The sequence below is a fragment of the Scyliorhinus canicula genome, chromosome 19 (assembly GCF_902713615.1).
Source record: "Scyliorhinus canicula chromosome 19, sScyCan1.1, whole genome shotgun sequence".
NCBI lineage: Eukaryota > Metazoa > Chordata > Chondrichthyes > Carcharhiniformes > Scyliorhinidae > Scyliorhinus > Scyliorhinus canicula.
In genome coordinates, this window is record NC_052164.1 from 101098633 (window position 1) to 101121641 (window position 23009).

A 23009-nucleotide genomic window follows, 5' to 3' on the forward strand; every position below is an offset into this window, starting at 1 on the left:
TCTATCACTCTCTCTCACACACACACACTATCACTCTCTCTCTCACTGTCTAGCTCTCTCTCAGTTTTTCCTCTCTCTCTCTGTCACTCTCTCTCTCTCACACACACACACACTCACTCTCTCTCTCACTGTCTAGCTCTCTCTCTGTTTTTTCCTCTCTCTCTCACTCTCTCTTTCTGTCTCACAATCTCTCTCTCCCTCTCTCCCTCCCTCTCTCTCTCTCTCTCTATCACTGTCTCTCTCTCTGTCTCACAATCTCTCGCTCTGTCTCTCTCTCTCTCTCTGTCTCTCTCTCTTTGTCTCCCGGTCTCTCTCTCTCACTCACTGCCTCTCTGTCTCTCTCTCTCTCGTGCTCTCGCTCTCTCTCACTCCTGCTGTTGAAGCAAACGAACTGTTTTATTGTTGTGAAAGCAGCAAGAGCCTGGCACATGCTGAAATGATTCTGAATCTGCAGAGAAGGTGGACAGCTTTGCCAGAGAAAGCCATCTCAAACCTAGAAGAAAGAAGTATCAAAATGAAAGCCTGAACTTCAGAAAGACATTGACTGGAAGTCATCTGAGTGCATCAAATTTTATTTAATATTTTCTTTCCCTTTCCACCCCTTTCCCCTCTGTTATGTGTCTGTGTGTCTGTGTGTGTGTCTGTGTGTGTCTATGTGTGTGTGTCTACTTGTGTTAAAGTTACAAACATGGGGCGAAATTCTCCGACCCCCAGCAGGGTCGGAGAATCGCCTGGGGCCGCCGAAAATCCCGCCCCCGCCGTGGCAGAGATTCTCCGCCACCCGGGAATTGGCGGGGGCGGGAATCACGCCACATCAGATTTATCAGATTCCATGGCACTATTTTGAAGCAGTGAAATACTCCCTCGTGGCCCAGCAAAGATTTATCCCTCAACCAATACCACTCCAAAGCAGATGGTTCTGGTCATAACCAGATGCAAAGTCCTTCTAATCCGCAGGTACTTGAGCTGTGAATAGCTTTTCCCACGAGGGGGTCTGAGGTGGGAGAGGGTGAAGGATGGAAGCTGTTGTGCCCGTCAGAAGTGTGTGTTATAGTTTGATCATAAGAAAGGCACAAGGATAATTAAGCTAAACTATAGTTAATGTACTCCCAGTACATGTATTAATGTGGGTCACTGGTCATCTCTTTCCTGCACAGATTAATGTCAAAGACTCTTGCATTCCAATCTTTCAGTCCGTTCCGAAATATTGCACGGATGATGGGAGAGGCAACGGCAATTACCGGCATTGTTGCAGAAGGTTCCGGATATTTGGCCAAGCTCGTTGAGGTTGAAGGGTGGGGCGAGGTAGATTGAAATTATTTTCACTCTGTCTGTAACACGGCAGCACAGTGGTTAGCACTGTTGCTTCACAGCGCCAGGGTCCCAGGTTCGATTCCCGTCTTGGGTCACTGTCTGTGCGGAGTTTGCACGTTCTCCCCATGTCTGCGTGGGTTTCCTCCGGGTGCTCCGGTTTCCTCCGACAAATCCCGAAAGACGTGCTTGTTAGGTGAATTCTGAATTCTCCCTCCGTGTACCCGAACAGACGCCGGAGTGTGGTGACTAGGAGATTTTCACAGTAACTTCATTGAACATGTCAGCCTACTTGTGACAATAAAGATTATCATTATAGTATTGTCCTGATACTACGTGTGGTGTGTGTAATTGGACCATTGTGTTTGGTGCAGGATGGCCTGTCCTGGTATTGGTTAGCTGAGGAATATAACCGGAATTTGGTAACCATTTGCTTCTCCCCAGTTGGAACCTGCAGGGGCTGCAAAGTGCTGGTTGCTAATTGCAGCACTCAAATTATGGACTGAATCGATGGACCGTCTACTGCCCAGTGTTAACAATTCTTCTTTCATCTTTTTCCTTCCAGACTAAAGGCGTTAGCATCCACAGGCGGGAAGAGTGTCCAGGCAGCTTGTGATTGGTTGGTATGAGATTAATATCTACAAATGCAGTTGATAATTTTTCTCTTGCAGCATAAACTTGCACAGTGAACTGATGATCACTTTTTTTTATAATTAACTTCTCAAGGAGATTGGTACTAATTGAACTCTTGTTGCAAACCTAGATTTAATAGGAAATTAACATGAGGGGCTTTGATTCACGATTTCCCGTCAGGTTAAATCACCGTGTGTTCCAAGCAAAAGTCATTGTCTTATTCTTTACTACCATGCAGTGCATGGCATCGAGTACTAAAAAAAGGGATTCAAACGATGAATTAGATCACATGGATACAGAGGGAGAAATCTTTGCTCCTGCCAGCAGCAGGAATCTTGACCAGGCAGAACAAGATTTAGCGCGAGGCAGAATGTCCGTTTCGAGATGGCTGGAAATTGGTTTGGAATCTTATTGTCCCGACGTTCATGTGGCTTAAAGGCAGGTGGGGTGTCCCACAGAGCGACATCAGCATCCTCATTTGCATCTCATGAATGCTCACTAAAGGGCGGCACGGTGGCGCAGTGGTTAGCACTGCTGCCTCACGGAGCTGAGATCCCAGGTTCGATCCCAGCCACGTGTCACTGTCCATCTGGAGTTTGAACATTCTCCCGGTGTCTGCGTGGGTCTCGCTCCCACAACCCAAAGATGTAAAGGGTAGGTGGATTGGCCACGCTAAATTATCCCTTAATTGGGGGAACAAAATAATTGGGTATTCTAAATTTATTTTAAAAAATGAATGCTCATTAATAGACCGACACACCGGAATCCTGCTTCCCCCACCCTTGGCTGTGGGGGCTGGTGCTTTGTGAGGCGGGGGGGGGGGGGGGTGGTTGGGGGGGAGGGGTGGTGAGGCAGGGTGGGGGGGGGGTGATGAGGCAGGGTGGGGGAGTTGAGGGGAGGGTATTGGTAAGGCGGGTTGGGGGGGAGGGGTGGTGATGAGGCAGGGTAGGGGGGGGTTGGGGAGGGAGGGATGGTGGTGAGGCAGGGTGGGGGCGGTTGGTGATGAGGCAGGGTGGGGGGTTGGGGGGGTGGTGATGAGGCAGGGTGGGGGAGTTGAGGGGAGGGGATTGGTAAGGCGGGGTGGGGGGGTTGGAGGAGTCGTAGGCAGAGTGGGGGGTTGGCGGAGGGGAGGTGGTGAGTTGTGGGGGTTTGGTGGAGGGGAGGTGATGAGTCAGAGTGAGGGTTGGGGAGAGGAGGCTGGTGAGACAGGTTGGGCGGAGGGATGTTGGTGAGGCGTGTGGGGTTGGCGGAGGGGAGGTGATGAGGCAGAGTGGGGGTTGGAGGGAAGTGGTTAGTGAGTCGTGAGGCAGAGTGGAATGGTCTGGGTGCTGTTTAAGCATGGTGCCATGGAAGCTAAGAGATACTGATGGGATAGAACATTGAACATTACAGCGCAGTACAGGCCCTTCGGCCCTCGATGTTGCGCCGACCTGTGAAACCTCTCTAAAGCCCATCTACACTATTCCCTTATCGTCCATACGCCTATCCAATGACCATTTGAATGCATTTAGTATTGGCGAGCCCACTACTGTTGCAGGCAGGGCATTCCATGCCCTTGCTACTCTCTGAGTAAAGAATCTACCTCTGACATCTGTCCTATATCTATCTCCCCTCAATTTAAAGCTATGTCCCCTCATGCTGGACATCACCATCCGAGGAAAAAGGCTCTCAATGTCCACCCTATCTAATCCTCTGACCATTTTGTATGCCTCAATTAAGTCAGCTCTTAACCTTCTTCTCTCTAACGAAAACAGCCTCAAGTCCTTCAGCCGTTCCTCGTAAGATCTTCCCTCCATACCAGGCAACATCCTTGTAAATCTCCTCTGCACCCGTTCCAATGCTTCCACGTCCTTCCTATAATGCGGCGACCAGAACTGCACCACTTCTTGCCTTCGATGTGCTGCTCACAAATACATAACTGATGAGCTGAACACCACAAGATCTTGTGTATCCACCCACCCCGGCTCTCCAGTGGAAGTCACTCCCAACGTCTGCTCCAGCCACTGGACTTTACTTTGGTGCGGAAATCTGGAACTGGCCAACCCGATCTTCAAATTAGAGGCAGGCCATTCTAAACTCCGAGCGGGAAGAACCTTTGTCCGCACAGATGGAACTGGGAAAATCTGGAATTTTCTCTCCCGCCAAAAGACTGTTCGATGTTGGTGCACGTTTGGAGTTGAGAGGAAGAATCCACTTTGTAAGAAAGTGTCAATAATTCTTGGGAACTACACGTGTCTCCTTATAAATGTTACAAGATTTAATTAGTTTCATTAAATGTTACAGCACGGAAGATGGCCATTTGATCTAGCAATCATATCCAATTAGTTTTCCTGTAAACAATGAGCGCCTATTCCTTTTTTTTTGTTAAAGTTGAGAGTCACAACTCGATATTGTGGGTGCATCAACACAATATGAAATGCCACATGCTACTAAACTCGAGAAACCAGCCCAAAATGATGAGTGCTGAGCTGGGAATAGTATCAACTACCTTCCTGCTGAACTAGCCATAGAACTTAGAACATACAGTGCAGAAGGAGGCCATTCGGCCCATCGAGTCTGCACCGACCTACTTAAGCCCTATCCCCGTAACCCAATAACCCCATCTAATCTTTTTTTGGACACCAAGGGCAAATTAGCATGGCCAATCCACCTAACCTGCACGCCTTTGGACTGTGGGAGGAAACCGGAGCACCCGGAGGGAACTCACGCAGACATGGGGTGAACGTGCAGACTCCGCACAGACAGTGACCCAAGCCGGGAATCGAACCTGGGACCCTGGCGCTGTGAGGCCACAGTGCTAATCACTTGTGCTACCGTGCTGCCATAGTTTGGCACTGAATTTACTTCAGAGAACAGGGGAGAGCTGGTGTGGGCAACGGGAATGCCTAATGCAGCAGGATGCTTCCTCAGGAGGTTGCAGTTAAGAGGGTGTTGTTGAGTTTATTGTAGGAGATCTTTTTATTCTGTATTACATCTGACCTGGTACTTAGTTTTTTTAAAATTGTGCTTATCAAGGTGGATTGGCCACGCTAAATTGCCCCTTAGTTGGAAAAAAAGAATTGGGTAGTCTAAACAGGTCCTGAGGTTCTACAGTAAAAAGCTGCACATTGCATTGCCCTCTAACAGCGATTAGAGAGACTCTTTCATTCTTTTGATCCATCAACTCGTCATAGGTTATTCATATGCAAAGTAGATTGGGCTAGGACTGATTGACACCATAGCAACTATTGGGTCCAAGTCACTGTTGCAGTTTTTAAGAAGAGTAACTCTCGAACCCTAGGAGCAGCCATGGCAGCCAACCTGCTCCGATGTGATGAGCTCCTATTGCATTTTGTTGTGATGGGAAGTTTGTTTACACTCCAGATCTCCTATGAGCTGAAGAAGGAACGTTCTGTTGATCTGTTCCATACGAGGGCAACTCCCTAACTCCCCCTCTTTCAATTCTTGTCTCACTCGTATTAGGGGCAAAGTAGTTTCCCTGTTTGTGTACTATGAAATCGAAACCCACGACCAGAGAACATACAGTTCAGAAGGTGGCCATTCAGCCCATCGAGTCTGCACTGATCCACTTTAAGCCCTCACTTCCACCCTACACCCGTAACCCAATAGCCCCTCCTAACCTTTTTGGACACTAAGGGCAATTTATCATGGCCAATCCACCTAACGTGCACGTCTTTGGACTGTGGGAGGAAACCGGAGCACCCAGAGGAAACGCACGCAGACACGGGGAGAACATGCAGACTCCGCACAGACAGTCACTCAAGCCGGGAATCGAACCTGGGACCCTGGAGGTGCGATGCAACAGTGCTACTCACTGTGCTACCGTGCTAGTATCTAGCACCGAGATATCCAGACACCATCAGCCAGTGTTGCTCGGATTCTGGGCGGCAGACTCTTCAAAGAGAGAGAACCTTTCTAAAATTCAACTCCACACTTAATCCGCCCAATTCCAGCACAGTCTGGGTTATACACAGTCTACATGGGCCGTGGAGGGAAATAGCAAAAAAAAAACATTTTTAAAAAAAAAGTCAAAATTGAGGGAAGGAGAGGAGAAACAAATAATTTCTGGGTGCTGTAGCGCAATGATTGGAAAGCAGTTCCAGTACTGACACCACTATCGATTTGAGAGGTGGAGCAGCACTAACCAGGCCAACCCTGCTGTATTCTGGGGATTCCTTAACCGTCTACAATTGCTGCTTCTCTCCTCGCAGGATGTGGTTATTGTGGTTATCCTCTGTGTTGAGTGTTTCTCGCGAAAGTGGCAGGTGCTATATTGAAGAGAATGGAACAACCCAGTATTTATGCAGAGGAAGACTTTTTTTTTGGAAACGAAACCTCTTATCTGCCCTGCCCTGTGCCAAATCTCCCCATGGCCTGGCCTTTTACAAGGTTAAAGTTAATGAATTGGTGTAAAAATTAACTTTCATAACGGGAATTTTTAGAATCGGACTCGTCATCACCTTCATTAACGAGACTTTCTTCAAATGTCACAGACGCTGATTCCAGCTAAGAGCCTGTGCAATAAATAAATAAATCCAGCTTGAAATTCTGAGGTCATCACCTCAAACTGGTCTATGTGGGTAACACAGAAACTGGTTTTATTGATCTTAAAGCAGACAGGAACTTTGGGAGTCAAGTTGGGAAGTGAGGTGATCTTAGATTTCCTTTTATCCGCAACAATTTTCTAATCTTCCCCTAAAAGCTTCTGATTGGTGCTTGGTTATGGCTCTGTGGGAGGCAGGCACCTTTTCACCTCTTGTTAATCCTTTTGGTTAAACTCAGGGTATCACCAGGTTCAAACCAGACAGCAGCACATCCAATCCCAATCCCCAACTCCATCCTATCTCAATGCCACATCCGCATTTTTCAGATAGGATTGTAATCGGGAAGAGGAAATCCCCAGATTTCATAGAATTTACAGTGCAGAAGGAGGCCATTCAGCCCATCGAGTCTGCACCAGCTCTTGGAAAGAGCACCCTACCCAAGGTCAACACCTCCACCCTATCCCCATAACCCAGTAACCCCACCCAACAATAAGGGCAATTTTGGACACTAAGGGAAATTTATCATGACCAATCCACCTAACCTGCACATCTTTGGACTGTGGGAGGAAACCAGAGCACCCGGAGGAAACCCACGCACACACTGGGAGGATGTGCCGACTCCACACAGACAGTGACCCAAGCCGGAATCGAACCTGGGATACTGGAGCTGTGAAGCATCTGTGCTATCCACAATGCTACCGTGCCGCTCTTGATCTTCTCTGACTTATAGGGCTTAAACCAACATTGGTTTCCCCATGGTACTTGGGAAATATGAGTTCCCCAATGAGAGGAGGGGGATGGGGGGGCAATCTTAACATAAATAGACATGTATAAATAGAGCTGGCCAGTGTGGCACCTGCTCGTGAGAGAACCAGTGGTAAACTACCGGCCCTGTGTACATATTCTTGTAAATAAAGTAACTTACTGTTTGACCCTACGAACACGTGCTAGATTCTCCATGGCCCTCACAAAACATTTGATCAGCACAGACCAGGGTTTGCATATTTTGAAATGCGGACAGGGTTATGCGAGAGTTTCTCCGAGGCCTCACAAGAATACCCTCTGCTGCACAGCTTGATTCTTTCATTCACTAGCCAAGCATGAGCTACATTCTCCTCAAAGGGAAAGACGTGGGGCTTCCTAACAGATACCACGGGAAGAAGTATTTATGAAATGCTCCTCACAAAGCTCTCTTTCCTGAAGTTGAACCAGTTGGATTTTTAAGATCTATCTGACATATTCAGGTTTTTCTTTGGGCTCCCCAGCTACCACTTCAATCATTTAACTTCCCCCGCTACCGATGCACAGCGGCAGTTGATTCTTCCATGTGAGCCCTCGCTGAACAGTGTGCGGTTACTGAAATGAAATAATATTTCAGAGGTTTGAGTTTCAATCCCACCACGACAAATGTTAGTGCCGGGAAATCTGGCATCAGAATAATCCAGTGAAATAGCGTGGATTGTCATCAAAATCTAACTGACTCATTAAAACCCTTAAGGGAGGGGTCCCGAAACCCCGACACAATTTGGTCGACACTTTATTCCAGTCCCACATTATATTCTTGACTCTTCTTATCCCTCAAGATAGCTAGGCGTATGGTCCATATCTCAAGCATAAACTGAGGGATAACATAGAACCAGGAGGAGGCAATGCAACCCATTTGAGCATGTTCTGCTGTTCAAACACATCATGACTATTGTATTTTGAACTCCATCTACCTGTCATGGTTTCATATTCGTTAACAGCCAGCAAGAATCTATCAATCTCACTTTCGACATTTGCAGCAGCAGGCCCCCTGCCTCGAAAGCTTTTTTAAGGAGAGATATTCCAGCTATTACGGAGCAGACTGGGAAATTGCGCATGGAGGTGAACGACATCCTCTGACTCATCACCATCCCAGATTGATTTGCTCAAAGACGGGCCAAATGGCCTCCTCTGTGACAATAAGGGTAGCACAGTGGCTAGCACTCTGGCTTCACAGCTCCAGGGTCGCAGGTTCGATTCCCGGCTTGGGTCACTGTCTGTGCGGAGTCTGCACGTTCTCCCCGTGTCTGCGTGGGTTTCCTCCGGGTGCTCCGGATTCCTCCCACAGTCCAAAGACGTGCAGGTTAGATGGATTGGCCACGCTAAATTGCCCTTCGTGTCCAAAAAGGTTAAGGGAATAGGGTGGAGGTATCTTTCCAAGGGCCATTGCAGACTCGATGGGCCGAATGGCTTCCTTCTGCACTGTAAATTCTATGATTGGCGGAAATCCGAATACAGTTTTGCCATCGAGCGATGTTCCTGCAGAGAATATCCAACACAGACGGTTCATCATCCCTCTTTGTACACCCTGTGGCAGCAGTATATGTAGAGACAATATGTTCCGGATTGATTGATTGCTCCATGAAATCCCCTGTCCCTGTGTAAAAATAACATTCAGGAAGTTTGTTTCACCTCATTGCCCCTCACCTCCCCCTCCCCTGAAGCTGATGGCTTTAATTCCTTTCTGTTCTATTACACGATTGATTTTGTTGGGAGGGGAATGATGTGTGGATGAGGGCTGAGAGTGGACAGACCGGCACTGCATTGATTTTTCTTTTTCCGTCTCTGTGACTATCTGAGTGTTTTAAAGGAATGTCATCCCTCCAGTCAGGGAATTCACTTCACTCTCTCTTCTTTTCCACTCCCTCCCTTGGTATTAGGCTGTTTTCACACGTGGACGACCCTTTCCTGGACGACCCTCTTCCTCGAGAATATGTTCTGTACCTGCGTCCCACTGGACCCTTGGCCACCAAGCTCTTTGAGTACTGGCATCAGTCTCGGCAAGTATGCGGCAAAAACAAGGCTCATAACATCTTCCCTCACATCACCCTGTGCCAGTTCTTTATGGTGAGTGATCAGAGTCTTCAGACCTGTTTCTGAGGAATGTCACGTGTTGAATCTAAAGTCTGGAATGAAACGACTCGGACAGAGTCTGTTTATTTCATTGTGCCTGTGCTGGGAGGGGTCGGTGGGCAAGGACAGGGAAGCAAAATGATTTTTTTTTCTTTCCTTCACACGAGGCTCAGTGTTGGGGGGGGGGGGGGGGGGGTGTGTGTACATTGGTTGAAAATAAATACCTTCGCGGGGAGGTGTCTCGCTGGATTCTGTAGCACTGTGGGATTGGGTGCCACTGGATTCTGTAGCACTGTGGGATTGGGTGCCACTGGATTCTATAGCACTGTGGGATTGGGTGCCACTGGATTCTGTAGCACTGTGGGATTGGGTGCCACTGGATTCTATAGCACTGTGGGATTGGGTGCCACTGGATTCTATAGCACTGGGATTGGGTGCCACTGGATTCTATAGCACTGTGGGATTGGGTGCCACTGGATTCTATAGCACTGTGGGATTGGGCGCCACTGGATTCTTTAGCACTATGGGATTGGGTGCCACTGGATTCTATAGCACTGTGGGATTGGGTGCCACTGGATTCTATAGCACTGTGGGATTGGGTGCCACTGGATTCTGTAGCACTGTGGTTTGGTCCACCACTGGATTCTGCAGCACTGTGGGATTGGGTGCCACTGGATTCTGCAGCACTGTGGGATTGGGTGTCACTGGATTCTGCAGCACTGTGGGATTGGGTGTCACTGGATTCTGTAGCACTGTGGGATTGGGTGCCACTGGATTCTGTAGAGCTGTGGTTTGGTCCACCACTGGATTCTATAGCACTGTGGGATTGGGTGTCACTGGATTCTGTAGCACTGTGGGATTGGGTGTCACTGGATTCTGTAGCGCTGTGGTTTGGTATACCACTGGATTCTACACTATGGGATTGGTGTGCCACTGGATTCTATAGCACTGTGGCATTGGGTGCCACTGGATTTTGTAGCACTGTGGGATTGGGTGCCACTGGATTCTATAGCACTGTGGGATTGGATGTCACTGGATTCTGCAGTACTATGGGTTTGGTGTGTAACTGGATTCTGCAGCAGTGCAGGGGTGGAGAGGGGCTGGTTATTTGGTGCTGGGTTACCAGATTCCGAAGGTCAAGTGAAACTGACCCTGGCTGCATTGTTCCTGTTTTCAGTGCGAGGACAGTAATGTGGGAGGTCTTTGTGAAGCCTTGCAGAACGCAGTGAGCCGGTGGAGAGAGACCTTCCCTCTTCCCCTTCCTCTGGAGCTGTACACGTCATCAAACTTTATCGGCCTCTTTGTGGAGGAGCAGAGCGCAGAAATTATCAAGAAATTTGCTGCAGATTTTGCATCAGAGGCTACAAGTAAAGCAGGTGGGAGCTCTGATGTTGCTGCACATTAAGCATAATGTTACACAAAATAGGCAAAACCTCTTTTGTCGTTGGCTGTGGTTCATTGGGCAATATTCTCACTTCTTGAGTCAAGAATTGTGGGTCAAGTAGGGTTGGGCAACAAATGCTGCCCTTGTCAACAACACTGAACTGAGCACATTTTTAAAAAATTTCTCAATTCAGAGACTTGACCCCAAATACCAGGCTGACATTCCCAATCTATTGAGAGAGGTGCGTGCTACCACAGAATTCCTCCAGTGCAGAAGGAGACTATTCGGCCATCAATTCTGTACTGACCCTCTGAAAGAGCACCCTACCTGGGGCTGGTTTAGCACAGTGGGCTAAATAACTGGCTTGTAATGCAGAAACAAGGCCAGCAGTGCGGGTTCAATTCCCGTACTGGCCTCTCCGAACAGGCGCCGGAATGTGGCGACTTGGGGCTTTTCACAGTAACTTCATTGAAGCCTACTTGTGACAATAAGCGATTGTTATTACCTAGGGCCCGCTCCCCTGTCCTATCCCCATAACCCCACCTAACCTGCACATCTTTGGACTGTGGGAGGAAACCGGAGCACCCGGAGGAAACCCACGCAGACACTGGGAGAATGCTCAAACTCCACACAGACAGTCACCCGAGGCCGGAATTGAACCCGAGTCTCTGGCGCTGTGAAGCAGCAGTGCTAATCACTGTGCCACCGTGTTGCCCATAAACTATCCAAATGTATTATTGGAGAGCAGCGACCTGCCCCTCATTTCCAGTGCAATATATGTCCCTTGATCAACATCGCTCAGAATAGACATCCATTAGAGTACTGAAACACACCTGATCCCAAGGAAAACACTCCTTGATTGACAGCCTCTCTGATACATGTTGTCAACGTATACATTTTACACAATGATACGAGGTTTCAGGTGCTTGCAGTTTCAGCTGTTGAAACGTTAAAGGGTCAGGATGATTGACTTTTATTGTCCTGCAGTAAAATTTAGATTTCTTTTAAGAAAGTGGAAAGTTATCAATTTTTTTTTTTTTTACGAGCTATTTTTACACATCCTACCCGACTATCACTATTGGATCAGTTACCTCTATTCACCATATAGTGGGTGAGTGGGCCTGGAAGTGCCAGAGCTTGGCATAGGGAGCGTGAAAGGCCTGAGTAGGGGCATATCTTGGAATGAGGACATGAGGAGGAGCTTTCGAACTTGCTTATTAAATATTCCATGTAGGCAATAGTTCACAACTTCTGAGGTGCACGGACCATCACGCGTTCAATGCCTGGATCGGGACTGTTAACATTACGGAGGGTTAGGACTTGCCAATCCCAACAATGGAGCAGGCCTGGATAGAACAGGATGTGGGTGCAGGGTCCAGGGTACATGCTGTAAAGAACCTGTTGAAAATTGGAAACTCCACAAATGGGGTCAGAAATCTCAGATTCGGGACCCGCTGCCATTTTCAAAGGGCTGCTGAGCCTCCCAACCCTGTGAACATTCAAGCCCGTTTTACCCTTTCTCTCTGACCTACCTTCCCTCATATGTGACCTGCTTAGTGCCTCTATGGATAGATTGTTACCAGCCAAAGGCATTAAGAGACATTGAGCCGAGACGCATGGACAGAATTACAATATAGATCAGCCATGATCTCGTTAAATGTCAGAATAAGTTCAAGGGGCTGAATGGCCTCCTCCTGTCTAAATAATTTGCTGTTGGCTCATCCGTTAACCAACATTTTCTTTGGTCTCCATTCTTTATTCCTTTTGTCTCTCTGTCTCCTTTCAGATGTCCACGTGGAACCCCACAAGAAGCAGCTCCATGTCACCCTCGCGTATCATTTTCAGCCCAGTCACCAGAATGTATTGGAGAAATTAGCCCGCAGCGTGGACCTGAAGCTGGGCTGTGATTGGGTGGCTGCTGTTTATTCTCGTGATATCCGCTTTGTTAACCATGAGGTAAATGATCTCTCACTGGGAGCAGGCTGCACGTAGACAAGCCTAGACTTAAATTCCTTCCAGATAGAACATTAAAGGATGATCAGATTAAGATGTTGAAAAAGATTCAACAGGTTCGACTGCGAGAAACCGTTCCCTCCGGTGGGGGGGGGGGGGGGGGGGGGAAAGAGAGAGAGAGAGAGAGAGAGAGAGTCCAGAACAAAGAAATAGAACCTTAAAATTAGAACAAGGTGTAGGTGGAATCTGGAACCATCTCCCTCCTTTGTGTTTTTGACTGCCGGATTGATGGCGTCGCTTCATATTGCTAAAGAAACTGATGCTGATTTTAATGAAGTTTTTCAGAAACGTAGGATTGATTGTTCAGCCACCTGCTCTTTTATCAGCTTCAATTTAAGCTCTGCAAAAAATTTGATTCATCTTTTAACAGTAAAGCTGTGATTCTGGATTTCAAACAACACTCGCTCTACTCTCCTCCTGCCCATTCCCCCCTGTCAAACTCTCCCTCTCCCGGATCACAAACCCTCCCTCCTCCCCGGCTCGACTCTCCTCCTGCCCATTCCCCCCTGTCAAACTCTCCCTCTCCCGGATCACAAACTCTCCCTCCCCCCCCCGGATCACAAACCCTCCGTCCCGGCAAGTCTGCAACCCTGGCTGACCCCCCACCCCTCACACACTCTCCTTCCTGCCCACTTCACAGCCCCTGCTCCCACACTCCCGTTTTCTCAATCACTTTGTTCGCCTGGGGTCTTCAGGGCAGCCTCCAGCTTCATTTCATCATTTACTCGTAGCTAAAGCCTGATTCGGAGCATTGTGCCTCGTGTCTAGCTGTTACTGGCCTGCCCTGGGTTGAGTCGCAGATCTGCTCATCTCGCCTCGTGTTGGATTTTGGTGCCTCACTATTGCAGGCTCACCAATTAGAGTCTGATTTTGCTATGCATTGCCTGCTGATGGGGCTCATTGCAAATGCAGAGTAACCAGGTTCTGACAGGACGGCCAATGCACTGACCGACACGGGGCCCTCCCATTCGTCGGGGCCCTGTCCCTAGGTGCTGTGTGTTTCATTGTAAATCCGCCTCTGCCTGAGGGGGTTACTGCAACACAGTCGCTCCAGTGCCTGTTCCATCTCCATTGCCTTCATTGTCTAGTACACCAACCAAACAAACCCATTATATTTGATTGGACAGCAACTGGAGTTTGTTGTTAAGTGACCTGTCTGTGAAAAGTTCTAAAGTATCACCAAAGGGTCCAAACAGTGTCAAGAATATCTATTAACATCAATGTGTTGAAGTGTTGGGGGCAGAGAGGTACTTTGACAAAGAGTCATCCAGACTCAACGCGTTTGCTCCCTTGTCTCTGCACAGGTGCTGTCAGACCTGCTGAGATTGTCCAGCGTTTTCTGTAGATATTGTTTGGTCCCGGCTGTGCCGGATAATATAAATATAAATATAAATCTGGATAAATATAAACAACTTTTTCTCTTCTATTTTTGCAACTGGGTTGTCCATACCTGGTCGGTCACAACATGTTTTGAGTCTGTTTCCCTTGTGCTCTGTTTGTCAGACTTTGCGAGTGATGTACCCGTACGCACCCCAGAATGATGATGAGTTGGAATTGGTGCAAGGTGATTATATATTTATGTCCGCGAGTGAACAGAGCAACACGAGTGAGGGCTGGATCTATGGCACCTCCCTGGCGACGGGCTGCTCCGGGCTGCTTCCAGAAAACTACATCGCCAAAGCAGATGAATGCGATACATGGGTCTTCCATGGGTAAGGGATGTTTTGGTGCATGTGTTGCAATGAATAGTGACCGTGTAACCCCACCCATCACTGGGGTTAGCACTGTGGTTTACAGCTTGTGGCGCTAACAATTATACTCAAAGACGAGAGACAAGTACAATAGAGGCTTTATTGCTGTGCGATGCTATTCCTCCATCTGCAACTGTAGACTAGGGTCTGAGTGACTCTCACGCATATTTATACACAAGATCCCTGTGGGCGGAGCTAGCCGGCAGGGGCTTACCGGAGGAACCTGTATTACAGGTACAGGCATACATCCTCCTATTGCAAGTACACATCACTACAGTGATTATACCACCACACAGCTCCAGGGACCCAGGTTCGATTCCCAGCTTGGGACACTGTGTGGAATCAGCATGTTCTCCCCGTGTCTGCTTGTGTTTCCTCCGGGTGCTCCGGTTTCCTCCCACATGTCCCAAAAGACGTGCTGTTAGGTAATTTGGACATTCTGAATTCTCCCTCTGTGTACCCGAACAGGCGACGGAGTGTGGCGACCAGGGGATTTTCACAGTTACCTCACTGCAGTGTTAATGTAAGCCTACTTGCGACACTAATAAAGAAGAATCAAAGCCCAAAGTCACCGTCAACAATTGAGTGCAAGAGCGATTTTGGTGGCAAAGACGTAAAGCTAGCTTGAGGAGAAAGTGGAAAAGCAAGGCCTTAAAAATGATGGGCTCCAGGGGGAATTTGAAACTAACTATCCCAGTTGGCTTTACTTTGGAAGCTATTTTACTCTACATTAATTGCATCTTGGGGTTTAGATTAATATCGATTATTTTGCACTAGCAAAATTTGAATTATCCAGTAACTTGATATAAGTAGCAAAGAGGTAACGAGCAAATTCGTATCAACAGCAAGCACCAGTTATATGTATTTACACCTTTAACGTGCTTGGGGCATATACAACTAAAAGCCCAGCCACAAATGTGCAAGAGGCTGGAGCAAGAGATGCTCAGATTTGTTTTGAGGGTTGTGGAGTTGGAGGAGGGGTGAAGCTTTGTGATTAGAAAACAGGAAGGAATTTTAAAAATGAGGCCTGGCTTGACCCAGAACCAGTGTAGGTCAGCGAGCACCAGGGTGATCTCGGAATAGGACTTGCTGCAAGTTAAGACACTAGCAGCAGAAGTTTGGTTGACCACAAGTGCATGGAGACGAGAATGTGGGAGACCAGCCAGGAATGCATCAGAATAGTTCAGTCTAAGAGGGCAGCACGGTGGCGCAGTGGTTAGCACTGCTGCCTCATGGCACCGAGGACCCGGGTTCGATCCTAGCCCCGGGTCACTGTCCGTATGGAGTTTGCACATTCTCCCCATTTCTATGTGGGTTTAACCCCCGCTACCCGGAGATGTGATGGGTCGGTGGATTGGCCACGCTAAATTGCCTCTGATTTGGGGAAAAAAAAAAACAATTGGGTACTCTAAATTTATTTTTAAAAAAGAATAGTTCTCTCGACAGGTAACGATGGTTTGGATGAAGATTTAATCAGAACATGATCTGAGATTGACGAAATCCGGGGATGTTACTCAAACATCACGTCTCTTTCTTCGGCCTGACTGGGACGATCTCCTCATGTCTTGGCTGAGCCAATCTCACTGAAAGAGATTATCTGGTCATTAACATTGCCCTTTTGTGAGAGCTTACTGTGGGCAAATTGGCTGCTGCATTTCCTACGTTACAACGGTAACCATGCTGCAAACAGTACTGAATTGGTTGTGAATCACTTGGAATATCCTAAGGCCCCAAAGGGCCCTATAGAAATGCAAGTCTTTAGTGAATGATGAAACTTTGGAATCTTAATGTTTGAGGAGTACACTCTCTCGATAGAAAAGGACAGAAGACATTCTGTGCAGAGTCCTTTCCCAATTAATTGAATGTGATTTCCAAATTTTGGAATTCTTTACCCCAGAGAGAGAGCTGTTGAGCCATTGGGTATTTTCAAGACTGGTTCAATGGATTTTTGGGTACGAAGGGAATTGAGGAATATTAGCTTAGTTTGGGAAATTGGAGTTAGAGATCGTATTTGAGTTACGGAGGAGGCTCGAGGGGCCATCTACTCTTTTTTCCTGCTGTTATTTATATTCTTAATGGTTTCATTGCTAACTTGTTAGTGTTTACACATTGATAGCATGGCTTATTGTGCCTCCAATGTTCTTGTGTTTGGAGAGATGCTTCATCTTTGTGATCTGATTTGTCCACCTGAAGATTTCTGTTTTGTCCCACTTCTTGTTTGCTTAGGTCTCATTCATTTCTGGCTCTGACTGCCTCGGCTGGTGCTAGTCTATGTGACGGGGCTTTCAGGAGGAGATGTCAGGAGGAGCAGGGACCGGGTGAAGCTCTGTCATTGCCAACCAGCGTCATCTGTCAACCGATGTCGGTAAGCTGCGTACGAAGGGGCTAGTGTGACATTCCCTGGGGAGAGTCATGCAATCCAATCCTGAACCTGAGTGACGGTCACACACAGTTTGACTTTGAGCAAATTGTGCTTGAAAGAGGGAATTCAATCCTGATAAATGGGACTGGCGAAGCTTAGAATGATACATCACACAAGGAGCGCACTCTGCCCATCTTTCCTGTGCTAAAGAACTGGCCAAGTAATCCCATTCCATTCACCTTTCCCCATCGACAAAACTTTCCCTTCAAGCGTTTCCCCAATTCGCTTTTGAATTGGTCCCCACTGCCCTTTCAGGCCGCAGGTTCCAGACGCTTATCGCCTGTCATAAGAAAAATACTGGAAGCTATTATTAAGGAGGTTTCAGCAGGGCACTTAGAAAATCTCAATGCAATCAGCTAGTCAACACGGTTTGGTGAAAGGGAAATGGTATTTAACTAATTTATTAAAGTTCTTTGAGGAAGTAAAAAGCAACATAGATATAAAGGATCTGTAGATTTGATAGACTGCTGCATCAACTATTCAAACGCAGCTCATGGTCTCCGGGGGTAACATATGAACACGGATAGCGGATTGGTTACCTACTGGGAAACAGAGTAGGCATCAATGGGCCATTTTCAGGTTGGCAAAACGTAACAAATCGAGTGCCGCAGGGGTCGATGCTGGAACCTATTTGCAATGTATGTTAATGACTTGGATGACAGGATCAGATATGTGGGTGCTAACTTCTGGTCTCCTTGGGACAAAATTGCATTCGAAGCAATTCCGAGAAGTCTCACTGGACTGAATCCTGGGGTAAGGGTTTTATTCCATGAGGAAAGGTTGAATGTGTTCGGCCTGAATCCATCGGAATTAAGAAGAAGGAGAGGTGATCTTATAAAAACATGTAAGGTCCTGAGGTGCTTTGACAGAGTGGATGCTGAAAGGATGTTTCTGCTTCTGGGAGAGAATAGAACTGGGGGGCCACAGTTTAAAAATAAGGAGTCGCCCATTCAAGACTGAGAAAAGGAGATTTCCTTTCTCAGGGTCATGTCTGTAACTATAGGCCATTAACATCTGTCATTGGGAAAATGTTAAGATTCCATTTTATAATTTTTCCAATTAAGGGGCATTTTAGCGTGGCCAATCCTCCTGCACATCTTTGGGTTGAGGGGGTGAAACCCACGCAAACACTGGGAGAATGGGCAAACTCCACACGGACAGTGACCCGGGGCCGGGATTAAACCCGGGTCCTCACCGCTGTGAGTTACAGTCCATTATAGTATTTAGAAATACATAATACAGACAATCAAACAGAGTGACTTCATGATGAGAAATCATGCCTGACCAATTCATTAGAATTCTTTGAGGTGGGAACAAGCAGGAGAGAGATGTAATATAATTGAATATAATAGGGAAGACCTGGTAAAACTACACCAGGCTGCAGTTAGACCACAGAGGAGGTCTGACATGAAGGCATCACTTGATCGAGTATGGCATTAAGGAGCCCTAACAAAACTGGAGTCAATGGTAATCGGGTGAAGATGGTTTTGGTGGTTGGAGGTCAGTCATCTCAGTCCCAGGACGTCACTGCAGGAGTTCCTCAGGTCCCAGGCCAAATCATCTTCAGCTGCTCCATCAGTGACCTTCCGACATAAGGTCAGATGTTGGGATGTTCGCTGATAATTGCACAATGTTCAGCATTATTCGCGACTTCTCAGATACTTCAGCAGTCCACATGGAAATGCAACAAGACCTGAACAATATCCAGCCTTTGACTGACAAAAGGGCAAGTAACATTCGCACGGAGCAAGTGCCAGGCAATGACCATCTCCTACAAGAGAGAATCAAACCATCATCGCTTGACATTCAATAACATTACCATCACTGAATTCAACATCCTGGGGGTTACCATTGATCAGAAATTGAACTGGACCCAGCCATATAAATACTGTGACTAAAAGAGCAGGTCAGAGGCTAGAAATCCTGCAATGAGCAATGCGCCTCTTGGCTCCCCAAAGCTAGTCTACCATCTACAGGGCACAAGTCAGGAGTGTGATGGAATTCTCCCCACTTGCCTAGATGATTGCAACTCCAACAGCACTTACGAAACTTGGCACCATCCAGGGCAAAGCAGCCCAATTGATTGGCACCCCTTCCACAAACATTCATTCCCTCCACCACCAATGCACAGTAGCAGCCGTGTGTGTCATCTGCAAGATGCACTGCAGTAATTGTGGGGCAGCACGGTAGCATTGTGGATAGCACAATCGCTTCACAGCTCCAGGGGCCCAGGTTCGATTCCGGCTTGGGTCACTATCTGTGCGGAGTCTGCACATCCTCCCCGTGTGAGCGTGGGTTTCCTCCGGGTACTCCAGTTTCCTCCCACAGTCCAAAGATGTGAAGGTTAGGTGGATTGGCCATGCTAAATTGCCCTTAGTGTCCAAAATTGCCCTTAGTGTTGGGTGGGGTTATGGGGATAGGGTGGAGGTGTTGACCTTGGGTAGGATGCTCTTTCCAAGAGCCGGTGCAGAGTCAATGGGCCGAATGGCCTCCTTCTGCACTGTAAATTCTATGTAAAAGTCTCTTTGGGTAACACCTTCCAAACCCACAAACACTACCAAGGAGAAGGACAAGGGCAGCAGATACATGGGAGCACCACCACCTGGAAGTTCCCCTCCAATTCACTCACAATCCTGACTTGGAAATATATTGTCGTTCCTTCACTGTCATTGGGTCAAAATCCTGGAACCATCTCCCTAACAGCACAGTGGTTGTACCTATACCAAACAGACTGCAGTGTTTCAAGAAGACAGCAATCATCACCTTCTCCAGCGCAATTAGAGAGGTGGAACAAATGCTGGCCGAGCCAGCGAAGCCCACATCCTTTAAAAATTAATAAAGGAAAAAAAATCACCCGGAATACTGTGAACAGTTTTGGGTCCCCTTGTCTAAGGAAAGATATACTGGCATTGGTGGCAGACCAGAGAAGGGTCACTTAGGTTGATCCACGGTATGGAAGGCTTTTTTTATGAGGAGAGGTTGAGTAGATTTGGCCTGTCCTCATTGCAGTTTGGAATAAGAGGCAACATTATAGGATTCTCAGGGGGTTTGACCGGGTCGATGCTGAGAGGTTGTTTCCCCTTGTGGGAGAGTGCAGGGCCATAGGGCAGAATCTCAAAGTAAGGGGGTCGCCAGTTTAAAACTAAGATGAGGAGGAATTTCTGCTGAAAGTACCGAATCTGTAGAATGCTTTACTGTGGAGACCGGGTTGTTTATGTTCAACGCCGAGATAGAGAGATTTTTAATTAGTGAGGGAATCCAGGGTTATGTGGGTAAGGCAGGAAAGTGGAGTTGAGGATTATCATGACAAACCAGTCATGATCTAATTGAATGGCGGAGCAGAGTTGATGGACCGAATGGCCTACTTCTGCTCCTGCGTCTGAAGGTCTTATAAACCGTTTCTCCTTAAGCATGCAATCAAAACCCTTCACAATTTTGAACACTTCTTCTATCCAATCTCTCCTTAACCTTCTCCGTCGCGAGTTCATTTCCTGTTGGAGTCTTCAGGGTGGCACAGTGGTTAGCACTGCTGCCTCACAGGGTCAGGGACCCGAGTTCGATTCCAGCCTTGGGTGACTGTCAATGTGTCTCCGTGGGTTTTCTTTGGGTGGTCCGATTTTCTCCCACAGTCCAAAGATGTGCAGGTTAGCTGGATTGGCCATGCTAAATTGCCTCTTGGGGTGGAGTTGCAGGAATATGGTGGGGGGATTGGGCCTAGGTAGGGAGGTCTTTGGAAGAGTCGATGCAGACTCGATGGGCTGAATGGCTGAACGCAGGGATTCTATGATACTCTATTGCAGCTTCCCCTGCCTTTCAATGTGACTGAATTCTCTAATCCCTGGTATTTCTTGAGGTCCTTCCTAACTGGTGTTAAATTAAACTGGAATCCAGCCTTAACATTATTGGGTAGAGTTAGACCAAATGTACAGATTCAAGGGTCGAATTCTTGATCCCCACTGTGCACAGTGCGCCACCTACTGGACAACATGGAGCAACACAAGATGGCCCAAAACTCTTCATCAAAACATCGCCCTCCAGTGTTTCTAGGAAAGCTGCTGTGCGCATGTAGTGACATTCTCCTGGCGTCTCCCGGCCCAAGGACACTTGCCAAAAGAAACTTGCCAAAAGAACAACACAGCTTTCGGGGAAACATTAAAGCCAACATCGGTGACAAGCAGAAAAAACAAACACTGTCAGATTCCCTTGCCCCACCAGGGGGCTGGGATTGTGTCTCACAATCTGCAGACCAAATATTGGAGCATTTTGGGAAAATGAGAGATGGTGAGATAGGGGTGGCTGAGGGTGCAACGAGAGGCAGGGGTTGATTCCCAACTCTGATGAAGAACCAGGCTTACTTTGCTGGAGGCTCATTTGAACTGTTTAGGCACACCTCCCCTCCTCCTCCACCCCGGTACGACCCCTTCAGAGTACACCCCCCTCCTCCACCCCCGTGAGGCAGGCCAGTGGCCAGAGCAGGTTCAGATGTCCATTGGAATTGTGGTTGTCAATGTCCTTCGGATCAGGCGCCAAGTTACGACATCCATTGTTGTGTATAGGGTTAGCTCCCATTTTTAATTTGTACCTTTAAAAAATAATTAAAAATACATTTAGAGTACCCGATTCTCTTTTTTTCCAATTAAGGGGCACATCTTTGGGTTGTGGGGATGAGACCCACACAGACATGGGGAGAATGTGTAAACTCCACATGGACAGTGACCCAGAGCCAGGATCAAACCCGGGTCCTCGGCATCGTGAGGCAGCAGTGCTAACCACTGTGCCACCGTGCTCCTTACCTTTCCTAGCAACGCTGTGGTACAAATGATAGAAAATGTATCACATGATGTTACCTATATCTATCAGACAGCACCATGGGAGCAGCCAGTGGAGCGAATGCTGAAGAATTTTGCAACACCCACTGGGGAACTGCATTTGGGTCAAACGGAAATCTAGGGCAGAGTGTGGAGGCCAAGTTTTATTTTCTAATTCATCCGTGACCCCTTTAACTGGGTCAGTCCACAAGCAGATCGTTGAAATATGCCTGTGTGACAGGGGACTCAGTTAAAAATCAGGTTGGTTCCTTCAGCAAAGGGTGTCAGGTGAGCTATTTCATCCTGTTTTTTTAACTTGAATTGCTGCTTGTCCCTGAGAAATGGTCTTGTGTGTTTTGTGTTGTCACAGATGGTGTCCAAGAGCTCCCGGTCCTGCCCACAGAAGCGGGATCTGTACGTTTGCCGACACGGGGAAAGGATGGATGTGGTTTTTGGGAAACACTGGCTTTCTCAGTGCTTTGATGCAAAAGGTTTGTTCCGGTCCCTGTGCATTTGCAGCGCCGACTGTCAAACCTACTCATCCCCCAATCCCTCCGTTTTCACCGCATCGTTTGGCCCGAGTGCCGAGTGCCAGGCTGGGACGCCCAGGGGTCATTTTGAGGGTGTGCTGCACCATCAGAAGCTTCGCTGAGATTTAAATAGGGGTCCTGACTTACTCCCTCAGGTGGTCCCGTGGCACCAAACGGAGACGTGCAGGGGAGTTGTCCCTGGTGTCCTGGTCAATATTTACTCCGTAACTAACACCGTTAAAATAGGTGATCTGGTCATTATGACTTTGCTCCTGTGGGAGCTTGCTGTGCACAAATTCACTGCCGCTTTTCCCACATTCCCACTGTGACAGTACTGCTTTCATTGTTCAGACACTTTGGGAAGTCCTGAGCTTGGGAATGGGACCACAGAAATGCAGAGTTATTTTCTTTCTTGGAAACCTGTTCCACAATTAAGTTCCAGGTTCATCTTGTGCAAGTGGAAATTCTTCATGTTGGCATGGATACTGGAACAGGACTATTCAGTCATTCCTGCTGATCCCAGTCCAGTGTCTACATTCTGCAAATTTTCTGGTTCTGTGCCTCCAGCTTCCTAGTCTCTGGAATTCTTTTCCTAAACCTCTCCACTTCCTTTGGAATGTTCCTTAAAATCCTGCCTCTGACCAAGCTTTTGGTCACCTGTCCTAATATTTCCTTATTGGAGTCAGTGTCAAATGCTGTTTTGATCACACTCCTGTGAAACGCATTCGGGCTTTTT

At 47.6% G+C, this 23009-nt stretch overlaps 1 protein-coding gene across 1 annotated transcript in view; it reads left to right on the plus strand.

Annotated features, from left to right (window-relative positions):
• The window catches only part of LOC119953947 (ubiquitin-associated and SH3 domain-containing protein B-like), a 121952-nt gene that overhangs the window by 90132 nt on the left and 8811 nt on the right, over positions 1 to 23009 (plus strand). Inside the window, exons 2-8 of the mRNA XM_038778663.1 lie at positions 1877 to 1930; positions 9173 to 9359; positions 10543 to 10741; positions 12536 to 12705; positions 14266 to 14474; positions 16740 to 16878; positions 22114 to 22234. Of these exons, the coding sequence (XP_038634591.1) occupies positions 1877 to 1930; positions 9173 to 9359; positions 10543 to 10741; positions 12536 to 12705; positions 14266 to 14474; positions 16740 to 16878; positions 22114 to 22234 (1079 nt within the window). The remainder of the gene's footprint in view (positions 1 to 1876; positions 1931 to 9172; positions 9360 to 10542; positions 10742 to 12535; positions 12706 to 14265; positions 14475 to 16739; positions 16879 to 22113; positions 22235 to 23009) is intronic.